Source organism: Pelobates fuscus, chromosome 11, assembly GCF_036172605.1.
Source record: "Pelobates fuscus isolate aPelFus1 chromosome 11, aPelFus1.pri, whole genome shotgun sequence".
Taxonomy (NCBI): domain Eukaryota; kingdom Metazoa; phylum Chordata; class Amphibia; order Anura; family Pelobatidae; genus Pelobates; species Pelobates fuscus.
In genome coordinates this window covers 88,652,194-88,676,036 of record NC_086327.1, presented here as the reverse complement: position 1 = coordinate 88,676,036, position 23,843 = coordinate 88,652,194, and the positions used below count along the sequence as shown (strand labels likewise).

At 38.9% G+C, this 23,843-nt stretch overlaps 1 protein-coding gene across 5 annotated transcripts in view; it reads right to left on the bottom strand.

Moving 5' to 3' along the window:
* TP73 (tumor protein p73) overlaps positions 1–23,843 on the bottom strand; it is a 150,190-nt gene that overhangs the window by 46,753 nt on the left and 79,594 nt on the right. For all 5 annotated transcript variants that reach the window (XM_063436490.1, XM_063436494.1, XM_063436492.1 and 2 more), the window contains one exon: positions 18,645–18,890. In XM_063436490.1, coding sequence (XP_063292560.1) covers positions 18,645–18,890 — 246 coding nt within the window. The remainder of the gene's footprint in view (positions 1–18,644; positions 18,891–23,843) is intronic.

Genomic DNA, 23,843 nt, shown 5'->3' with positions numbered 1-23,843 from the left:
GAGAGCTGGACGGAGAGCTCATCTAACACAAGGCCATTAGTTTAAACCTTGTGGTATGTATCTTTACACCTCCAGGCATACATTTCTAAATCCCTATTTGAATACTACAGCATCTATAAATGTATGGAGTGCAGTCAATTATTGACTCACTGTTAGGTTTTGCATGTGGTGGAACAGACTGGGGTATGACATCTCATGGATGGCAAAATCTTGCGAGTGTTAATGAGTTTACATTAATGTCCTTGAAGTAGACAACATGTTTACTTACTTGTGGTTTACCAAAACAACAAGCACATCAAGAACACGTGCCTTTCTGTGCTATAATGCCTTAAAACGTCTCAGTCACCTTCTAAGCTCTTTGCATATTTTGCAAAGAACAACGATGGTGACTGCTCTTATTGTTTTCCGGTGGCCATGGAGTGGGTGTGGGGAGGGGGGGGGGGGGGGAGGTAGAAGAGTTGAATGGAATCTTTAGAAGAATTGCAAACACTGAGCAAAAGGAATCATGTACTAATCAAAAGCAATTAAAAAACTGCTATGAAATGAACATCACTTCCTAAAGCTGCAGATATGCCCATATTACAACAACAAAGGGGCAGCCTGGCAACGTTTTGACTCAAAAGTGAGGCTTTGTTAAAACTGTGTGAAATTGGCTGCATAAACATTCTTTTTTTTTTGTGGCACAAATCAGCACAAACAAATGGTTTATTTTTCTTTACATATTAAAAACATGGGGTGCCAACCTTAAACAGCTATTTGTTAGAGTGACACTCCAGGCCCCTAAGGTACTTTAACTTGCAGAAATGCTCTATACGTCAACAGTGTGTCCTCTGTTTTCATCTTACAAAAAGTGCAGATAGAAATTGTCACTTTTATAAATTAAACTTGTTACACCCCCTGGCTGTCAAACAGACAAGAGGTCCTGTTACTTCCTTGTTTGTTTAGCTCAGTGGAGCTAAACTCAAAAGGCAACATTTGCCCAGAGCACCTGCCTTGCAAACACTTCCCATTGAGCTTCATTGGGAAGTCTGTGATTGGACAGCCACAGAATGTCTGGGTGTGGTTAGAAGGGGAGGGTTTGCAAAGGCGGCAGACAAGAGATTTACATCTATTTTGGGCAGTGTGTACGTAAGTGTTGTTTGTATACTTGGGCTGGTGAATACTGTAGCTGTTGCTGCTGGCCAACAATAGAGGGAATTTGAACAAAGGGTAAAACTTTCTGGGTATATTTACTAAGCAGTTATTTAAATTATTTTTTTCATTTGGGCAGTGGAGTATCTCTTTAATAACTAATCCCAAAGTAAAACAGTGATACAAAAAAATCTTTTTTTTTTTTTAAATTGTTGTATACTTTTAAAATAATGAGTAAACATTAGCAAAAAAAAAAGTTTAATAGCAGTTCTTGCAATTCATGGATAAATCCAATATTTTAATCTGCTCCAAGGCTGATAGATCATACTTCACATGAGATTAACACGTTATCTTTCAAAACCCTTGTATTAAAATGTAAATAGAGAAGTAAAATCCCTTAATCTTACATAAACTGTTTACATGGATTTATTATTGTATTTCTGTTGCCACACTGTTAATGTAGAAGTAAACTTACACATTAGTCCACCCATCTTTGGATGGTGACGCTAGGCTGAGAGTATGGAGGAGGGTAGGTTAGCCCAGCACTTTTAACCATCATTGCTGCCTAAAATTGGATAGCAAGTGCCGAAATCCCCTTCTTTATCAGGAAAACTGAATAAAATTGACTGGAGTTTAGTTGCTGGGAGAGCCCTATCTTTTGTCAAATCACTTCACAATAGATTGGTGCAAACTGGTGGAGGACTGCTCGTTGCCCCATAACCACTTTAATGATCTGTAGGGGTTATGGCGCTGTTATGCCTCTTTAAAGGAATACGATAGAGTTAGGAATACAGATAGGTATTCCTAACACTAAAGGTTTGCGCTACCAGTTAAGGTCACCGGCCCACTTCAAAGTGAAGAAATAAGGATTTAAACATACCTTTGCTCCCAGTCTTGCTGGCCCCGCCTCCATGGCTGAGATCATCAGTTTTGACAATCTCAGCAATTAAAAGCTTTCCCAATTTTCCGATGCAAAATGGTGCATTGCTCCAATCAGCATCTCCACATAGAGATACATTCAATCAATGCATCTCTACAGGGAGTGTTCAGTGTCTCTGTAGCGGACCCCGAGTAACCCGACCGGTTATCCCCACTAATACCTTCCTTCAGCCACTCAGGAACCCTTAGAACCAGCAGGCATCCATTTTCCTCCAGTAACTGGACGAGGCACAGCTCTGGGAGTACAACACTGACAATGCTTTATTGGTACAAGCTTAATTTATACACAGACCCTCGCAGGGGTCTCCATTCCATTCACCACAATTCCCTCAGTCTTAGGCTGGAGGGGGATGGTTTACAGATAACCATCTCCCACTCTGGGAGATACCAACAGTACAACATTTACAGACAATAGGACACATTACATATATGAGGAAACTTAGGGGGCTCTGCACCCCGGGAAGGAAAAGGGGTACACATATAAATATATACATCCCTGGATAGCCCCGGGTCCCAACTAGGATCCCTGCAAATAGCGGGGCTATTGGATGTACAAAGCCTGAGAAATCGTCGTATAAAGTCTAGGCTCGAGGCTCTGTACATCCCCGCAATTAGTTCCACAGAGTTGCTTGGTTTAGTCCGGTGAACTACACGTCTAAACCAAGTAACAGCCAATCCGGAGAAAAGGCGCAAACCAAACACGACAATCAGTGTTTGGGGAGGGGAGGCGTTCCGCTAGCCAATCAGGGAAAAGGGCGTGAAACCAAATTGCGCCAATCAGCGCTTGGGGCGGGAAGGTGTTTGGCCGGCCAGTTAGGAGAAAGGGAGTGAAACCAGGTTAAACGGCAGCCCTTCTCCTATTGGCTGGCATGGAGTTCCAGGCGGCGAGCGGGACTCTGCAGCCGTGAAGCAGTCTCACAGTTCCAGGGATTCTCTGCTGGGCCCGCACTCTTTGTGCAGCCACTAGCCCGAATAGGGATTAGGCTCCTTCAGAAATAGGTAGGTCAATCCCCACCTGAACAGCCAGTAACCCAAAAGTGTCCCCACCAACCTCAGGAACCCATTCGTGGAGGTTCGGTGCGAAGACCCCACAAGGGAAGCGTCTCCTTTTGGAATACGAATGCTCCCTCTGGTTGGTGTTCCCAGGAAAGCACTCCTGGCTACCCAGGAAAGCACTCATTTACTTCCCTTGCGGTTTCACACGTATTATATAGGTGCAAACGTTCTAATTGATTGGTGTGAACATTGTAATGGAGTACCGGGGTGTTCCCCGTTCGGGAGACAAACGAATTCCGTTCGTATGAACGCTCCCACTTGGGAAACAGAGCACAGTACGAAACAGACTGGGAAACACACGAGTAAGCAGTGGACACATGTAGATATGGCACTCAGTGATGGCATTCCGTCACTGTCTCCATGTAGAGACACTGGACTAGGAAGCACGTCTAGCGGCTGTCTGAGTGACTGCCAGTAGAGATGTTACTAGGCATTTACATTGCTTGGCCTGCAGAGACATGCTTAACACACCGGAACCTCTACATTAAGCACTACATTTAACGTTATTTTTTATCCCCTTCAATGGGATATAAATATAATCTTATTACAAAACAAATGAAGTCATTATTAATTACGGTCTATTATCAGTGGCAACACAGCTCATTAGCACCAGTTGTTGGACTTTGTGCCTGTGAGATGAGACTCCATTAAACTAACTGAAAATGTAATTATGACCTGAAGAAAAATGTACACAGGCAAAGGATAAATGGGAAAAGCGTGTGATGTTGGTTGATGGAGTTCAAATACATTGCAAAAAATAGATGGCGACGGACCATAATTTATATTTGACTGGTATTGGTAAATTAACTATGCCTTACTCTTTAATACAGAAATGTAGGTAGCCATCACTGCCTTAATGGATCATTACCAATTAGAAATCCCTCCCTTTTAGTCTAATTGTAATAAGAGACCAAAACACACAAAACAGGAGATTATTTTACTTCCTGCTGACAAAAAGTTGCATTTTGCTGCTGTGTATACAACTCTCACACTACACTTATACAATAAAGCCGTCGTCCAACGGATATACTCCCCTACACCTTGTGTTGTTGAAGCATGAAAGGTTGTAATTGAAAACCTGTGTATATGGATAAAGCACCTTTATAATCTCAAAGGACTTTAAAGACTCTCTAGAGAACTGGCCATAGTTCTGTTCTTTCTGTGTTGTTCCTTTGTAACAGCAGCTATTTACCACAAGTGTATGGCATGAAAATCACTTTGTGCTAGTCAATAGTCTATTTCATTTTCTAACTTCTATACGGTTTGGTTGTTTCAATAAAATAATGCACTTTGGAATTCATATCACTTGCGAAGTATGTGGTACTGAAATTTTATTTGGAGAGATGGCCTAAGTATTTTTCTCTTTTTAGTCACTAATAGCTAAGTTTGACACTAGGTGTTTTTCAAACTACAACATTTTATGAAGTGTAGCAATCTACAAATGTGTCTGAACGTCATGAAATAACATTTAGCTTTCATGCAGTTAAACCTGAACTGTACCTATTATCATTATTATTTATAAAATCTGTAATTGTGTAACTTAGTCAATTACAACAAGAATTATCTTAAGTATAATAACATATGAATATAAAAAAAATATTTAGCACTAGTTAATCACAAATAATAATTCCGACATTTATTGTTATAGAGGGAACCAGGTAGGGAAGTAAATGGGTGTTGGGGTGCGGAAGGAATGTCCTTATAATTCCCAGTACAGGACAATACGATTACAACAACATTTAGAATTTATATAGTAAATATAATTGATACTGAAATGGTTTATGTCTGGTGCTTTTTCCTAATTCAAATAAAATCAAATAGCAATAAATAATTCTATATAAACATGTGCTTATAGAATAGCAAAATGTTTACATTTCATCAAATTATTTGCATATATTTATGTCTAAATGGAAAGGAATCCATAAAGTCATTAAACTGTCACTTCCCAAGATGTTTGATATATTAGGTTTACCCATCTCCTATATTTAGCAAAAATGTTTATGTGAAGTCTGAAAAATATAGCTAAGTTTATAGATCCACACTTCTATTCTTCTGCCATAGTTAGTGGAAGAGGGTAACACACAGTGTTTCTGTCCTCCTCCTCATTTGCATTGTGTGCCCTGCGTGTGCCTGGACTGAATTGGATTATAATGACACTTGCTAAATCTAATATATGCATTTTAAAAGAAAATGGAACATCACATGAAACAAAAGCTTAACACACATTATAAGCAATTTTAAATGTTTTATTCAAAGGTGATTTCCAGATAAGTAACGGTTACACATTTATATTTCCATTAGTTATAACTTTGAGAAAGTTATGCTTTTATGAGGAGACAGAAATATTATACAAACAAAACAAAAAACAACAAACAAGTCGGATTTATGTAACTATGTTTTATCAAATCAACGTGGAACAAAAATGTATTTCCTTGACATATATATTTTATTCCACAACATAAATAAAGATTTACTACAAAAAAAGTATATAAAAAAAAAAAACGAACAAAAACAAGAAAAAAAAAACCCAACAGAAATGTCAATTTCAATACAATATACATTTTCTTTACAAGATTAAATGACTTGTGTAAAATGTATCAATGCTTAAAAGAAGATTCCATTGACTGGCCACATTGGAAGTAACAGAAGAGAAATAAAACCACCTGGATGTCTGATTGACAATTATAAAGGTGTTTCTGTCCCTAATTAGAAAAGTGACAATTTATTTTGTAATCAGCACTTTTATAAACTATCACAAATGTTACAGGCTCCAGACACATAAAGCACTTCAGCTTTATGCGTGTGGACTGGTCCTTTAATTATAAAAAAAAAAATGAATAATCACTATTGAAATAAAGAAAGGCTAGAATGTTAAAAAGAATCTTCGTAGCCAAAAATAATATTGGGTTTCATTAAAACCCATCTGTGTTAATATTTCTAAACATCAGCTGACTTATCTTTAACACATTTGATGTTAACACATATATTTCCTGTCTCTACTGCTGAAAATATATTTCCCAGCATGTAACTGCCCTCCTCTACCCAATTTACTGTTTGTTGACTTTCTATAACTCTCAACATGTTTTACTGATGGTTAAAAAAACAACAGCCAAGAAACCAATAGAGATGACATTTACAAGCTGCTAATGAAGGTACAAAAAAAAGTATGTCTTCAGTTACTTGAGAATTGCCACTATAGATAATGTATAGAGAAAGTAAGTCAAGTTCTTTTCAATGACTTATTTCTATATGCATTTATTTTAAGGTCTAGTTACCAAGTTATTTATAGAAAGTATGAATCAAAACAAGTGGTTATTGTGGTTAGAGTGCCCATTTAGAAGAGAAAAGGACAAAAGACATATCCTCGGCTTGAGGCAGGCAGAGCATCATACCAGTTGTAGTTTATTTGTAAGACGATATGATATATTAAAAAGGAGACCAAGAGACATTGGCCAAAGAAAGAATTCTGGAAAGCCGAGCATCATGGGAAAGTTAGTTCACCAACAGCTGTACTGCCAAGTTTAGCCATCACTCACCTATACAACCATATACAAGTCTTTCAGAAGCATACCTTTTGTTGACTATCTGCTATGGGCTACATTTTATATCCAGATACTGAAAACATCTAAACATTGACCGTCACTTTTCTTGGGACACACCGCGACTTATCCAGCCTGCGGCTGGACGATGTCTTTTGTTACATGTTTAATTGAGGAGCTGATCCACCACTCCCACACGATCATTGCTTTCCTTGTTTATTGCCCCATGTGGAGATGAATGAATAGAAAAAGTGGCTGGGAGGAATTCAAGCCTAATCCAAAAAATACTACAAGTTAATTAGGCCAGAGGTTTCTGCAGGACTGGCCAGATTATTATTATTATTTATTTAGAACCTACATATTCTCCACTGCTTTACAAATATACAAGGGGGATATTTGACAACAAGTACTTGACATACAAATATTAGCACAGACAAGAGGTGAAGAAGGCCCTTCTGAAACAAGCTTACAATCACTTAAATGTTCCAAATTCTGCAACCCGCTATTTTGGACTGAGTTATTGTTGGACTGGACAACATGAACTGGAAGATCCCAGCCTGTTCTTGCATATACATCACCCACATTTTATACTTTAGGAACAATATACAGTATATATACACTTGTAATACCTCATCTACCTAATTTAGATTTGAACATTCATAACATTACACATATATGTGTAATATATCATCGAACTGCTATCCCATGAAGTTCCAAATAAAAGAGCTACAAGGCTATTCACCAAAGTGAGACTTGGGAGGAATTCAAAGTGAATTTAAATTTGGGGCTCAAAACAGCCAAGATGGACAAATGATGCACGTCATCTGTCCTAATGTGTCTTATACCCCACCTCCTATAGACTGTAAGCTTGTTTGAGCAGGATCCTCTTCAACCTATTGTTACTGTAAGTTTTCTTGTAATTGTCCTATTTATAGTTACATCCCCCCTCTCATAATATTGTAAAGCGCAATTTTCACTTAAGTGCATAACCCTATAAGTGTTTTCTCATATTTATGCCTTGTATCGTTGTGCAAAACTATTTGATAGCGATCTAAATGTGCACAATTTCGATTCCTAATTTAGAAAATCAGACATCTGGACTTCTCGACTGTCTCACTTTCACAGAATGAATTCATTTACTGACACAGGCAATGAGGCTTGAAGAGAAAGAGCTTCAGTATTTGAAAATGAGACCAAGTTAATGTCAACTGGTGAAGCTATAAATCAACCACAACTGCAGTGAGTCTTTTCGAGACAAAGTCCACTTTCCATTATGAAAATATACAAAACATGTATACATAGTATATTCCGGAATAGAAGCAGCTTACGAAAACCCAAACAAATATGAAAGTAGATGCAAAATACATGATGCTTATGCGTTTCCAATCTATCTAAAATAACATTGATTAGAGTCTCATAATGACTCTCCTACAAATATGGCAAAACTCGAAAGTGAAGATATCTTACCTACATCCATACCAGCTATGCCCAATACCAAGATTTTAATGAAAGCATAGGGAGATTATTTACTACTTATTTATGTCCTCTGATATACGGACTATCTCCTTCATCATAGTTTTTAAATATGAATCACCAACATGTTTATTAGATCTTTTTAGTCTATAATACGGCTTTGGTAGTTTTAATGTGTTTCTCTTAGTGAGTCATTTGGTGACTCAGAATTCAAAAACCACAACTGACAATGTTTACTAAAATGGAATGCCATGGTCTTTATTCTGTATTCATGATAAAGTGAATACAATAATTGACTCCATTCACTGTGCAGTGATACAGATGTACATGTGTCCAAGGCAGGACTGGGATAAACATTTGACCTGGGCATTAAAAGATCGAGCAGTTCAACAGAAGGATGTGGGGCGCGAGAAAGCGGCATGTTGTGTAATTACCTATGACATACATGCCCAACTATAGTGGAAAGTTTGGCTGCCACTCTGGGGCAGATCATACGCAGAGTTCTGTTGAAGTGTTCTTACAGTGAAATTGAACCCTTTAATTTGTATAGTGCAGCACAACTGTGATTATTGGCACACCTTCTATGTTTGCCGGTAGCTTTTCTTTTGAAGTCCCTATTGTGTGTGTGTTTGTAGACTGTTAGTGGTGTTGTATGTGTGTGGAGAGGGTGGTTGTGGTATTTTGGGTGTGGCTGGGACTGTATGTCATGTAGCGTGTGGAAGAATTGTTGGTACACTGTATGTGTGTTTGTGTAGAAGGCGTTTGTATTGTGTTAAAAAAATATTACTAAAAAGGAAAGTTCCAGCACTGGTGAATGTATCAAAACACTGCGATGTCAGAGCAATACATGTGATACACATGCCCATGAGGACCGCAGTATAAACATTGGCTGTGGGATGCTGAGCTTGCCCTCTTTGGGCCAGTACTAAAGCAGCATTGGTCCTATACAGGTCAGTTGGGAAAATCCATTGATCTGCCCAGTCGGCTTCAGTCTGTATGGATCACACTATCCAGTTTAGATATTTTGACCTTAAACGTGAAATTTACTTTGATTTCCCAACAATTCTCATGTAGAGTTAGACACTTTTCGCCCCTCAAATCAGCACTTTTTGCATAGATTTTGCAATCATAGGTCACCCAACATTCTTTCCTTCTTTTCGTTTCTTTTTTTTCCAGGGAGAGTGATTTCTGCTAAAAACATGAGGAAGTTATTACAGTTCCCTTCACTTCCTCCCGGGGAACACAGAGCTGCACGGGGCTGGAGAGAGGCGGAAGGAGGGAGTCTGGAACAGCGTCTGCCTACTCCCATTAGCCGCAGCTAGCACCACTAACCAGATGTCAAATGCTGCTGCCCAGTCCCACTGGACCCCAGGGACGCCACCCTCCTGAGCCAAAAAGGTAGGAGGGTGGCTAAAAATATGTATTTTTCTTTTATAATTTCTGTGTATCTGTCGTGTGTATGTCTGTATGTGTATTTTTCTGTGTGTATATCTGTATGGGTATTTGTCTGTGTGTATGTCTGTATGGGTATTTGTCTGTGTGTATGTATGAATGTTCGTGTTTGTGTGTGTGTGTAGATTTGAGTGTATCCAAAATAAATAATACTTTGTGTTGTGTCTGTCTGTCTCTGGCATGTGTGTGTCTGTCAGTGTGTGTCTCTGTGTCTGTCTGTTTCCATGATTGTCTGTCTGTCTCTGTGTCTCTGTCAGTGTGTGTGTGTGTCTGTCTCTGTCTCTCTCCGTGTCTGTCTCTCTCAGTAGGTGTGTGTCTGTCTTTGTCAGTGTGTGTGTCAGTCCGGGAGTCTGTCAGTGAATGTGTATGTTTAGGTCACCAGCCCCCTCCAATCGCATTGGGTATTATGTTTTTACTCATCTTTTTTTTTCCAGCGCGTGCCGGTCTCGCCGTAGCTGGCCCTGCCTCCGTAGCTGAGATTATCAATTACCAATCAGCATCTCCTAATAGAGATGCATTAAATCAATTAAAAACATCTCTATGTGGAACGTTCAGCACCTCCATGCAGAGCATAGAGACGCTGAATGTAGGTGCTGAACATTGTGCACTAAAATAGGAGACATTTTAGTGGCCATCTGAGTGACAGTCTCTAGAGGTGTTACTAGGCAGCAATGTGAAAACTGCCTTATCTCCGAAAAGGCAACTTTTACAGTGAAAAGTCTACAGGGACAGGCTATATACACCAGAGTCATGACATCAAGCTGTAGTGGTTCTGGTGACAATAGTGTTCCTTTAAGAAATGTATTTTTGTCGTTGGGGGGGGGGGGACTGGCTCCTAACTTTTCTTAACTGGCTCCTAGATTGAATAGAGAATAACTATAATAAACATAAGAATGGATATATATGTATAAATTGGTATATAGCTGCATGTGTCTGATGTGTTTTCACATCATATATTAAAACTATCACTACAAAACTAGCTTACCTGATGGTAAACAGAAAAGCTGTCAATCCTTACAAGCCCATGCAGCTTCATACAGCATCCAGTTCTGATAATTCCCAAGGAGAGCCCAGGATTTTTGCATGTCTCATCATGCATGCCAAAGATTACGTTTTTACTTGTCTCTTGAAAACAGAGGGGGAGGGAGGGGGGGGGGTGTATAAGTGCCAAAAATCTATTTTCTCCGTGGTGTACCACCTCTATGTTTTGTGTAATAGCAAACCAACCCCTCCCTCCCCCCCCCCTAAAAAAAATGCTTTATTCAGATATGATAACATGTTTTTGTGGTCTATTTACAATAAAACAAAATAATTATTGTGTCATTCAATAGCAGAACTAATGAAAAGATAGCCTTGGTGAAAACAAAATGGGGGGCCATTTATAGAGCAGGGGTGACCAAAAGGTAATTACTTCCGTTACCAACTACCTTGATGATTTACCTGCTGGAGAACTACCATTTGCAGGGTTGTATTTGTGTGCAAATGTAAGTGTGTTTTGGTATAGAGTATGTGTGTATGAATGTTTGTGTTTTTGCATATAATGCTTATGTTTGTAGTGCCAGTGTTTCAATGCAAGGGTGTATATGTTTGTAGTGTCAGTGTATCAATGCAAGGTTGTATTTGTATGTAGTGCTAGTGTTTCAATGCAAGGGTGTATTTGTGTGTCGTATTAGTGTTTCAATGCAGGGGTTTGTTTTGCAGTGTTGGGGTTTGAATACAGGGTGTCTTTTTTTGCAGTGTTCATGATTGAATGCAAATACCAGAGCATGACGAAGAATAGGTAGGAGAATTTGCATGAAGTACTATCTCAGATAGAGATGTTCCACAATGAAGGACAATTTGTAATGTCAACAAAAAAATATCACTAGTCACAAGCTGAAGAGGACCATACTCAGGTGGGCTTAGAGAACACTGAAAGCTCAGTAAATTTGCTTATAGCTATTGAAAGAGAAGGAGAAAGGTACATTTGAGTTGTACTTGGGTAGTACCCATCTCTCCCTAATGTATTTACTCTCATATGGGTAACCAATTGTGGAATTTAGGGAATCGCTCACTTATTGTAGTCCTGATCAAGCTACTATTGCAAAAGTTAAAGAGGCTGTGTCACAAAATATAAACTCTGTTTAATCTGTTCCTGTATAGATGTGTGTAAGTGCTCTAGTAGGGACTACTTTTCCTTATGTAAAGCAGTCAAGTTGACAAAACTTGACAATGGGTGATGCTTACACAAGTTTCTGTTTCAGTTTAATCAAATTTACCCACAATCCACCAGTAAAATCAATACCACAGATGGGCAAACAACATACATCATAGACAGGGGAATACAAAATGGCTGTGTCCAGGCACTGAGATCTGGCACAAGAGAGAAAACATATTACATTTAAATTAAAGCAAATGGCAATGGACAGAGTAGTGTTATTATAATACGAATAAAACTGAAAGAAACGGAAAAACAAAACAAAACAAAAACTACTTGATAAGCTTTTTACTATACAGATAGCAGTGTAGTGTCTTGACCCGTTCAGGAGATAAAATATCCACTTGCTACTGGCAAGGAGAGTCTCCGTACAGAGAAGTTTTGAAAAGCTCTGGGGGTTGTCTGCAAATGTGGGGTTAACAACCCCCCCACAATATCCTGGAAGCATTTCCACGCACTAAAGAATAAACTATTAATTAAAAGAAGCATTATTTCCTGGCTCTAAAACATGAGACCACTAAGTAACTAACTAATCCAACTAACGAGAAGCATGCTACAAGCTATTAGAGGAATACGCCAAGCACCATAACCGCTACATCCTACTGTTGTGGTTATGGTGTCAATTGTGCCCTGGCTCTCTCCCAATGTAAGCAGTCAAACCATTTCAGAATAGTTTGATAACTTTCCTGCTGTATGCCAGGCGTCTGCCATCTTCTCTTCTGCAGCTAGAATTCCTGCAACGAACACCCATTGGTTTCACTGACCTAACCCCTGGCTTGCTGGGGTGGCTCATTGATGATAGTGTCAGGTAAGTGAATCAGCTAATTCGCACGGTTCTGCAACACCTGACTTAGCTCAGTCTACAAGCTTCCAAATTCAGAAGAGGCAAAGATGGTACCTGGTGGACCCCAGATAAATTGTCATATTCCCCTTAAAGGGTGGGCACGAGGCACTAATGGCAACAAAATCACAGCAGCGGACTTACTGCGCTTACTTCTATAAAGTAACATACGAAGGTCTAGTTGCCACTCCACCTTACTGTAATATAACTCAGAAATATCTTATAATATATTAAGTGTGCCATGTGAAGGGTCTGTTGATAGAGGACGCAGAAAAATTACATCATAACCCCATACTCCCCAGCAACAGGATCTTCACACTTTATTTTTCTTATGATCCCTTTTAAAGTGGGCAAACACATGATAACATGAAACAGAATGACAGAAGAATAGTCATTCAAAATATTGCCTCTTATCTGTTGGCTGACATGTTAATAGATAAATAAAGCATCTTTTATTTATTTATCTCAGATGACTACAGCTGAAAACTTGATACATGTGGTAGAAGTCACATTTGTTTAACGTTAATGATTTTGTAGCTCATAAAAATCCCTTTTACAATCTGACTACATAAAGGGAACCTGTGATGTGTTAGCCATACATTTAATGTACAGTAGCTCTAATAATCAATCAATCTGAGACTGTAAAGTATCCACCTCCATTCCCTTTACTCTGCATCTTTTTAACCCCTTAAGGACCAAACTTCTGGAATAAAAGGGAATCATGACATGTCAGGCACGTCATGTGTCCTTAAGGGGTTAAAGAAAGTTATTCATGTAGATCCGAGAACAGGAAAAAAAAAAAAAAAAAAAAAATCAATATCTCTCCCTTTCAGTTAGCCCACATTCCAGTCTGATACAAGTTCTTTGTGCCATTAAATAAGGAACCTTTACCATTTGCACAACATACTGATCCCACATATCCAAAATGGCGGCAAGCCGCCTCTGAACAAGAGATAAAGCACCTCATACAATCATCAATAGGAGTAGCTGAAACTTCTCTAGGTACAATGAGCAGCAGGACCACAACTGATTAACCTGGGGAGATCCTAGTCATAAGCAGGAAGCCAAAAACTGGGCTGCTCAAAAGGGTTTATGCCGATCTGAAACACTAGCACATTAGCATGTTCCCTTTGCATGAGAGATGCAACATCCGCAGACCTCCACTGTTTCTGCATTTATCAGGTCTCATCTGTGAGATGACACCCCTCTAGACACATTGATCAAGGGGCCCACATATGGATTCCCATCGGCCTCTTTCCTTTCAGTTATTAATTTTTTATTCAGTTATGAATTATTCCCTTACGTTTGGTTACCAGTTAGGTGACCACAGTGGCCACCTTGGCCTGTTAGACCCCTTTCTCCCCAGCACTTCTCAATGACTCAGAGCACCCCACCAGGCACTCTGGGCCACTTAACTGCAAGGGTGCTCTTAACATTGTCTATACCGGATATTGTACACATGATGGAAGTGCCCCACAGGACTACAAGGGATCCAGCTCACCCTTCACTGGACTACTAACCTACTGCAACTCACAACATTTAATTATGTTGAATTGAAAATTTACTATACAGCTGCAAGACATTAGATTTTTTTTCTTTACATTTAACCTCTTAGTGTTTGATATGGTCACTTAATACTAACCCATTAGTCCTGCTTGTGCTAATATTCTGACTGTCATCATGTAAGTGCACATCCCAGAGCATCTTTTAACAAGTGAAGATGGTAACTCTATCCATTGGCTCCTGATGTAATCAACCAATGAAGCGAATCTCTATTAATCTCCGCCACAATGGCTTGACAAGTGACGCGGCTTTGTCTATCTACTGTCATTCACTACCTCATAATACTGAGGATGGCTTTATGGTATTAGACATATCTTTGTTATCAGATCATGAACTTTGGAGTGGGTGGGCCCACAGTATTACAGATTATTAACCCTACGTTACCCTTACGTTTTACACTACTGACAAGACGTCTTGGCTCCCAATATGGTATGGAGTGGAGTGTTAAGTCTATGGGAGGCTTGGGGTACTTTGGAATTTTGAGCTTGTTCATGTACACCTGTAAACCAATTCTGCTGCTGAGATCCCTGAAGTTCTGCTAAACAACATAATGAACTTACATCAAGCATCTGTGTTTTCCCACAATCCTACCTCCCTAAATTGATAGCTAAAGAAGAAATGGTACCAACAATCTTTATTCCACAATATTGCTTTTATATACTATTATATACGGTGTAATTGTTCGTTTGGTTCCAGTTTAGGCCAACCCCTGGAGCGAATAGCGAGGGGGGAGCATGACTGCTGCCCTGATGGGTTGGCATAGCAACCAAAAGGATACAGATGGTTTACACATGGAAGTGGGGAATTCTGTGAAAATTACCAGACTACTGGTGAACAATGCTGAGGGAGCCTGACAGTGTCTTTCCCCACCCACCTCCCTAATGGTTCTGTTCTGGAATTGTTGTTGTTTGTGTTGTGTTTTCTCTGTTTTCCATTTTGTTACAGCTGCAGGCTTCTTGCGCCAGCAAGTTTGGATAATAAATAATGCCCGGACGGGCTTGGGGAGTCACAGCCTGAATTTGGTTGATGACGAAGGACAGGCTGAAGAGGCTCTGGAAGACGTTTAACGTGTACCTGTCTGCTGGGTAAAACCAGCAGCTAACAGTATTTGGTTATGCTGGTTTAAATAAAGCTGTGGCCGTTGCCCTTACCCACTTAACATGGTGTTGCATTGCTTATTGGGAATGGAAGGGTAACGGGATTCGGTGATCAAAGAAGTCAGCAGTCAAGTAGACATAATCTGTTTTCATTATTAGGAAATCAACATCTCATCACAAGTTACAAAAACTAAACACAACCTGAAAGGAAACATATTTTGCCCCGTGGGTGATGGTTTGGATACTGTTTTTAGAGCACTGGTGAGTAAGTGCTAAATTAGAATGGTTTATGGTAACAGGGGCTTTAGTGCTCTATTACTGTATAAAAAATGCCTTTGGTCCATAGTGCACTGTTCAACCCCAAATGGAAGAGGGCAGAACTACCAGAGTAAAAAAGAAAAAACCTGACCATCTATCCATTCCATAATTTAAAGTTGTTGTTTTTTTTACCATTTCCCAATACTCATTGAATAATACACACAGATGTGTCAATCTGTGGAATACCGTGAATGATTTAACCACGAGTGACCCACTTGGTACAGCACTAACTGAGTAAGGATTATTTTGTCAGTGTACTTTGTCAAAGTGACTCCCATATACTGCTGTTCATGAGTATACCCATATATCATAATCAAACACATGGCAATCTGGCAAGTGGCAACTTTATCGAAGGGGTCTTTTCAACCAGGGTGCTCAGACAACAGGATACATTTTGAAAAAATAAAGGTTGACAAGTCATGGAAAATGGGACAAATATGTTCAGTTTGGACCTCTTATCAGATGCCCAAGATTTAACTTTCTGCCCAAGGCACATTAGCCAAATTAAGGGTCCTTGGCACTATTACGGCACAGACTTCTTGTAATGAGGGATGTACATTTTCCCAACAGTGATGTGAATAGACTTTTTATAAGCATCCATATAAACATTTGTGTGATCTGGCTGCAAACATTTATAGAGTAAGCCCAATTTATTCTAACTAATGCAGATATAATTTCCTCTTCTATTTTAGCAAAAATCACCAAAATATTGCTTCAGGGAGCACTCTTTATACAAAATACTTTTGTCACATGCACTCTTGTGAATACAATGCAAATTAACTGGGTGACCACACTCATAATTTCATGTAACTCATTTACAAAATATGAAATTTGGCTAATTTCTAACATCCATTAAATGTGATTGTCGTGTATATCAGTTGTGGTCTATTGTAGTTGTGGTAACTACTCCCCCCAACAAATTTAGTTTTATGTATTTATTTATGTACCTACTTGTTTTATTGCACGTAAAGGTAATTTTTCCTAATTTATTTTGGAACATAATCTCCCTTCTCAAACTTTTGTATTAGGCTGTCAACAAAAAATAACAGAGAGATTTAGGACAATGGAAGACTGGGGAGGGTATTTTTGTTCTTTTTATCTGTCCTTCCAATCTGTGTTTGAAAGTGTTTGAGAACCATTAGCTGAGCACAGGAATCAATCAGTTTCTCAGCAATGTTGATGTGCTTAATCTGTCTATTGGTACTAAGGTCAGAAACACTATCTTAGATAAATCTTGGACAGGGCCCTCTTGGGATACTTTTTCTTGCAGCCACTAATTTGGTACGCTTTTACAGGCATACCCCCTTTACCCACCTCAAATCCATTTTGCACTTTTAAATCACAGATTTTTTTTCCCTCTTAACTCTTTTCCTCGTATTCCTTATAGTAGAATGCTTAATTTAGAGACCAGTATAAACTATTACCAACAACAAAACAACCGCATTGGAAGATATTATTTTCTACGAGGGTCATCAATCATAAAAGACAGAATAGCAGACAAACTATTGCTTTCCTAGAGAAACCCAGGGTCTTTATTACCACGAGTATAGGTAAGGCAGTACTTTTACCTAGTGTTACAAGATCTTGGTTTTTGACAAATATCCCTTTCAGTTTTTATATCACATGGGAAACCAAATGAAAGTCAGTAACTGAAGTCAATCACTTGATTTGACATGAGTTTACAATAGATCATCAACACAGCGATCAATCACAACAGTGACAATGGAATTTTTATAACGCACTGATACACTTTAACACTCTGAGTGCCGGAAAGATCAGATTTTTGGCACTTGTCTTTTTCAGATGACTCTTAGAAAGTCTATGTCCACTGAGAGGCTTCAATCAGCACCTATGAAGCCTAGAGAGCATCTTTTTTTTATGAAGGATAAACAAACACGGGGCAGCTTTAATGGACTATGTTCACACATATTGTACAACCTCTCGGTTAGCCAAGCATCATAACTCCAATTTAGCAAACTAACCTAGAAGGCAAGGTCAGGCAACTACAGCACACCAGATGTTGTGGACTACAACATTGTTAAATTTTGTTATTGTCTCATTTGGTAAATTCCCCTCTTATTGTAAAGCGCTGCGGAACAAGCTGGTGCTATATAAATACCAATAATAATAATAATAATAATACATCTATCCTAATGCTCTGCCATCATTATAGCTGCCAGTGCATTATGGGAAACGTAGTCCACACATCTGGAATGCCGAAGGTTGCCTAGCCCTGCTATAAGGTGTTGCCTGTTGCTCCAGCCCCTGCATTTTAGCTTTACTGTTGACATTTTAAGTAATTATTAAAATGGATTGCTATTTTGCATTTTCTTCTTAGCATGGTGCAGGTCTTCCCAAACAAACATAATATAGGCTTTGCACCAGTCACCGAATAAAAGTATAGCAATTTTAGTGTAGTAAATGTGACATGTTTAATTTAGTATCTGAATTCTAAAGTTCATTGTTAAGGAAACAGGTACTATATATTAAGTCATACCTGATTTTATCATGCATCTATATTGAAAAATGACTAGATAAAGGAATAAGATAATTAATGTGATTGCTACATATCTGGCAAGCAAAGGTGTTTGCGTTATCCGCATTACTATGCCTAGAAAGTTTCTAAATCGGTTTTCCTTATAAATATTAACCCTTTAATGGAGATGGACCACCCAATGTAGAGGCTTGTATATACTCAAATCAACACAGATGCCCCAGATGTAGGGAATCTGAGCATCTGCCTTTTCACTGTAAGAACCTATCCATCCCCCTGGAGAGTCTGCCCATTTGTATCGAGTCCAGAATCTAACCACCCTAATAATTTGCCAATTTCCCCCAAGAATCAGTCCACTTAAACAGAGGACCAAGAAGTCTACCCAACATCCTGATAATCTATATATTCACCTATGAAAATTAACCATTCTCCCTGACATTTTGACCATTCATCCTGCAATCTTAAGTTTTCAGCAAAAATAAAAACAAGGAAAATTCTCACACATGGTCATAACAGAGAAGTATTATATTAATAAATAACTCACTGTCCATGTAGCGGACTTCGCTGTGCTAGATTGTTGGAATGTCACTTCAAAGCTGTGTGTTCCTGGATAGTCTGTATTTGATGGGATGACAGGAGCAGGAGACATGGCATCAAAGGTCGAGTTGGGATGCGAGTAGGGGGAATGCGTAGGGACATTCGAGGTATGTTCTGGGTTGTAAGGGCTAGTAGAGGCCGCTCGGCTTCCGATGCTCTGATCCATGGTGTTGTTCAGCAAATTAAACTGGGACTGCAGACGGTGGAAAAGAGGAGGAGAAAACAGGTACAGGTAAGAGGAAAGGAGCATCAGCTGCATTTAAAAAAAAAAAAAGAAAGGTGTCTTATTACAAGATTCTTAAAGACTTGCTTGCTGTGGAGTCATTTAAAACATTTCCTGAGCTTTCTACTTTTTGGTAACAGGTCAACACTTGTAAGAGAATAAAGTGACAGATCCCATTGTGAGCGCCTACGAGACACAGGAATTACTTCTATTACAGCAAACAGCTCAATGTGGCATAATGGGTTGTAGAGAATTACAATATTTAATTATAAAATTTCTCTAAACACCTCTAAGTAAACAGATCATGGGTACCTTTTTAAAAAATATTATTACTTTTTGAAATACCAGAAGTATTGCATGTTTTGGGGATTATTTCGACTGCAAGAAAAAAAAATTTGCAACGCTATAATTCTGTATGAAAAACATATTTATCGCGTCAGTGCAAGTTTAAAACATAAATTATAAAACGTTTGGCAGCATTATGCTCACCTCATATTTTGCCTAATAAACATCTATCTCAGTAAAAGTAATTTACCTCCAAATCAAAAGAAAACCTTACCATTCCACTATTTGCTAGTTCTTATTTTATAATACAGAATATTTTGTGACGTATTCCATAATACACAGTGTGTAACTAAAATAACATAAATAATCAACTGTATTTAAACTGTTGATCAAGAATGAACAACTGATTTGACCCGAATACTCAGTGATGTATTCCATAATTCTCACCTAACCTATGGCTACAGGCTGGATTAGGATCTTGGGAAATGTAGTTTACTTGAGAGCAAGAGTAAAAAATAGACTGTATTGTTATTTACTAACATGTGAATTGCAAGAAGATCAAAGTGAATTTCAAGTGTTTGGCCGAATGAGCCAATCAGAAAAAAAACATAGTTGACTTTTTTGATAATTTGATAATTTTTCCAGTTTAGTTATATTTGGCCTATAAATTCACACTTTTAGATTTTTATTTTTTATCTTTTTTTTGTGAAACCTTGTAGCATTTTGTTCTCTTTAATGAAAGCAAATTCAATGAAATTATTTTTTAAGCAAGGCAATTTATGTAAGAACCCTTCTGATGGTACCTGTCTGCGGCTGTCACATGTGACTGGCAGAGAGGTACCCATATTGGCAGGTTCTCACTGGAAAAAATTGAACTCTTTAAATTTCTGATTTTATTCTGCAAAAGGAAATGTTCCCTCCAGAAGGTTATGGTCAAACCAGCCAAACAGTAGCGCACCTAATATGTCAGTTGAGCCATTGGTATATCTGCTATTGTGTGCGAATACATCTGCAAACCAAATCAGTGGAGGAGTCACCATGATCGCGACCAGAGCACCGTGGGATATAGGGTATGAAAATTGTTTTATTTTATGCTTACCATTTTATTTATTTACATTTTTTTTTCTTTAGGATCTTTCCTTGACTTTTTTTTTATTGAATGCTGCCGTTGTGCCAAGGAAGCACTTTTCATGTGCTGCCACTCCACATAAAAAGGTGTACATGTCCAGGAAGACATGGTGGATAAAAATCCTAACTGGAGAACAAATCCTTCACGTTGCTGTCGCAGTTAGTGGATTTTTAGTTTCCCTAAGGATAACCCTTCATTTCCCTCGACCAAGGCGTTAAAAAAAAAAAAAAAAAAAATTTTCTCGCTCTATGTTAGCTTCTAGTAAGTTGTGTCAACAATGTACGAACGAGTACCAAATCCGGCATTCGGGAGGACAGACTTCAACGTTATTGTGTTACCTGCCCTAAAGGATGTGTGTTTACAGCATTGTAGTGACAGACAAAAGACAATGCATTAAGGGTAAGTAGGGTTTTGTTTATCAGAGGCAGTGGCTAAGGAAAGCTGCAGACAGCAACGAAGGTAAAAGCTGGAAAAGGACGTGGGACAGACTAATTAAACCCTCTTATACACCTAATCCGCTGGAGTAGTTTAAGGCAACCAACTTAACTTCTGGGTATGAAAAAAGCTTTTGTATTTTGTAACTTTAAATGCATGGTGAGGTCATATTGTTTAGCAGTAAAATCCATGGAAATATCAGGTTAATTCTTAAAAAAAAAATAAAAAAAAATATCATTTTATATCCTAAATGCATTTTCTATGCAATAAAATATTCTTCTGGATCTACCGGTCTACACTGGTCAATCTGATCAATATGAATAAAATCATTAATCTAAGGCACTGAACATGTTTTTCTAGAAACATCTTAATTGCAGTTGGTGCCCTACTACATCAACCACAGACAAAAAAAAAAAAACACTATAAGTGCATGAACCAATCTGAATACATCAGCAGACCTCCCAACTCAATTTCAGCAGGACAGTCCCTATTTTATGGGGGACAAGCCCTGTTGTTCTGGGTTTGTTCCCTGATGTTCCACACTTAAAGATACTAGGAAACTGTACCCTGGAAGTGTAGCTCACGTGTATCATAAGACACGCTTGCACACGCTAAGAGCACTTGGAATGACATCATCTGGCCTTCATGGTGCCAGCCAGCATGATTGTCACTCAGTCTTGCGTGCGTTTATGTCTAGCTGACATGCCTATTTTTGGTTGGGTCTGCCTTTGCCAGCAGAGCAGTGATGTGATTCTTGACCTGTTCCCTTTCACCCCACCCACAATGTTGCAGAGTTTGTATCAGTAGAGTAAGTAGCAGGGAAAACATGGAATTGTGTGAAATTCAATTTGCTAAACTCGGGTCAAAATAGTAGACCTAGCAAAAGTTCCAATGCTGGCACGACCCGAACGAATTTCGGGCTCCTGTTCCACTGTCTGGATTTTGTCCCCTGCAAGCAAAGCTTGAGTGCATCATTAGTCATGCTCACACAGTGCGTTCATGCTAGGTTGACATAGTCAGTCTCTGTGCAATCCCACCCTCTTTCTGGTAGCATTGGTATGCCCACTTAGGGCTGCCCATTCCCCCCCACTTTTATACCTCCCGATTGTAGGAAGATGTGGGATCATAAAATAAAGAATAGAATGGAATTGGAGAAATTCTCTAGTTCAGGGTTTATTTCTATGCTTGTTGCAACCATTTAAATTGATCATCACTAAATAGCAGCTCCTGTCACTAGCAATTAGCAGCCATTTTCATGGTCCAAAATGTAACATTTAAAGGCTGATAGGTTTATCGTGTTCCATAGAGATTAATAGGACTCACTAAACCTCAAGCAGCACCTAGATTCCTTTCTAAACTGTAAAACCTACCACTTGTCACTAGCAGCGTAACATTACAAGTACCTCATCTAAGGGTAGTGAGGGAAATACAAATAATTAACTGCTAAATCTTAACAAAAACCTTTATTAAAAACAAATATACATTTTTATATAAAGTAATACATACAGTAATGTAGTAAAAAATAAATGCGTGCATTTTATATATAGTACTAAAACATATCTACCAGCTTGGTTTATGTTGTTTTCAGTAAATACCTGTGACATTTGGCAGGTCAGGTGCATAGAAAACCTTGACAGGCGCACAGTCGGATTTGCCGGCATATGCGCTAACCTTACCCAAACCCCCATTAAAACACGGACACAGGTTATACTGTTGGAAATAATTAGTCCACAGCTTTATTAAATTATTAATAAAATAATTAAGGAATAACAAATGGGGTCATTGCCAACAAATCTTATTAAAGTTAACATCCCCCCATATACATAACATACCCCTAGCAATGACCCCACAATAATAACAATAGATAACAATCTAAAAAACATGTTAATACAGAAACTGGCCGTCCAATATGACCACATTTCCACCAGGTTAAATTGTAGGGGTGTACCGAGACACCGCTACCCACCATATCGATTGTAGGGGTGTACCAAGACACCGCTACCCACCATATCCATTGTAGGGGTGTACCAAGACACCGCTACCCATCAGTTCCAGTGTAGGGTGTACCAAGACACCACCACACCCCCAGGTTCGGAGCCACCGACGGGCTCGAACCTACCAACCACGTGCAACACTGCCCAATCCACACTAAACCTCAGGATGCCCACTTTCTCCTCCATCTACCCTCCAATTTAACCAGGCCATTCCCCGCCGCTGTGAAAAAACGGGAAATCAACTAACCTAACCAAATACAGGGAGGGTGGGAGGGACAACTGACAGGTAAGCTTAGGTTCAGTTAAAATGGCCACTTCATATAATGGCTTGTGTAAATATTCCCCTTATGGCTCCGCCCTACCCAGCATGCTAGCTGTCCTCACTTCCTGTGGTTGCTATGCCTACCTCCTGGCTCTGTCAAGGCCTATTCCTCTTAGCTGCGCTGATCCATGGGCTACAATACACAAAAGTTGACAATGGCACATGATGGCAATTTTTAATCACAAACATCTACCTGCAGCTGGTATTTAAAATGTTTGAAGGAGCACTATAGTGCTAGGAATAGAAAGCTGTATTACTAGACAGCCACTAGAGGCAGCCTTAACCCTGCAATGTAAACATTGCAACTTCTCTAAAACTCCAATGTTTTTACTTGCAGGGTTAAGGGAACAGTGACGCTGCACCCAGACCACTTCAATGAGACGAAGTGGTCTGGATGCCTATACTGTCCTAACAGTTGCTTTTTACTGGCAAACAAGGAAACAAGCCATCAGTTATTTAGGTCTAAATTTAGCAAAGTTGATTTTGAACTTATCACAATGGATTATTCATAGCAAAGGACAAAAATAACACTTTTTTTGTAATAACAAAAAATTGATCACACAACAGAGTACTGCAGAGATCTACCTCTGCACAAATCGACTAATTTTAACATGGAAGCCATTGCTACCATTCTGCAGACACTCACACATTAAGGAAATGTATAGGAAAGAAACTTTATTTCTAAAGCATGTATAGAATAGTGTTTGCTACTTTCAAGTTAGTTAAGGGAATATTAGGAAGTACATTCTCATTCCTCC